General features: G+C 49.1%; 1 protein-coding gene across 1 annotated transcript in view; it reads right to left on the bottom strand.

Moving 5' to 3' along the window:
* Positions 1 to 529, bottom strand: part of SMAD6 (SMAD family member 6) — a gene marked incomplete at its 5' end in the record, with an annotated part of 39,604 nt that extends 39,075 nt beyond the window's left edge. The window contains one exon of the mRNA XM_010149399.1: positions 473 to 529. Coding sequence (XP_010147701.1) covers positions 473 to 529 — 57 coding nt within the window. The remainder of the gene's footprint in view (positions 1 to 472) is intronic.
* Between the last annotated feature and the right edge of the window lie 465 nt (positions 530 to 994).

Genomic DNA, 994 nt, shown 5'->3' with positions numbered 1-994 from the left:
AGCAGGAAAAGCCACTCAGAAATTATACAGTGCCGAGTTTCAAAGAGTTTACGTCTCATTTTACTAAGGAGAGGAAGGGTAATAGCCGGTTCCTCCACGGCGCTGTGCAGCCAGGGCTTTATGGAAATGGCACCCAGGAGCTCCGACTCCCACTCCGCTCCGTCACCCCGCAGATTACACACGCAGACAAAACACGGAGCCTGGTAACCTTTCATTACGCCTTCATTAAAAATAGCGCTTCGTATTATTTTGGAAAATATGCATGTGTCTACACGGTAATTTGGTATGATAAACTGACATCCATTTACTTCTTAAAACCTGTCAGCTGATGCTTGCTCAGAAATAATGAGCAGCCATAAAATCCCGACTTGCCGGCTTTTGCCTGACGTGCCATGTAGGGATGTCTCAGAACCAACACCAGGCCTGCACCATGAAAGAGCTGCCGAGAGATCAAAAGAGAGAAAACACATACCCAGTGGCTTTTGCTCATCATTAGGAGACAGCCGAGAGTAGGGAGGTGGTGGAGACTCTGGAAAAACAAAACTTTATGTTAGTGCTGCCTTCAGTTCATCAACAAAAGCCTTGCGCTTTCTCTTTCAGCGTAGCAACTCCTCCAAGGTTATAAACACCCAATGGAAGAAAACTCACTTGGAAGGAACTCCAGAGCAAGAGTTTTCCACACCTTTGAGGAACGAGGGTTCCACCTCGACCTTTCCAAGTGGGCATTACTACTGAAAACGCTGCTGTTCTCCCCTGCACCCCCCACCCTGTACCCCTGCCTGGGCACCCACAACCTGAAGCACACACAAAATATCCCGTTGCTCCCAAAGACTGATGCTTTCATCCTCTGCGTTGGGAAACAACCCTCCAACCATGGCTCAAACACACGGCGACTTCACAAGAGCTCCCCAAAGACACTACAAGATCTGAACAAGGGTGTCGGGTGATGAGAAGACTCTTGGCGCACAGGCCAGGCTGACTTCAGCCAACAGGC

This window comes from Eurypyga helias, unplaced genomic scaffold (genome assembly GCF_000690775.1).
Source record: "Eurypyga helias isolate BGI_N326 unplaced genomic scaffold, ASM69077v1 scaffold21883, whole genome shotgun sequence".
NCBI lineage: Eukaryota > Metazoa > Chordata > Aves > Eurypygiformes > Eurypygidae > Eurypyga > Eurypyga helias.
This window is presented reverse-complemented; position numbering and strand designations above follow the sequence as displayed.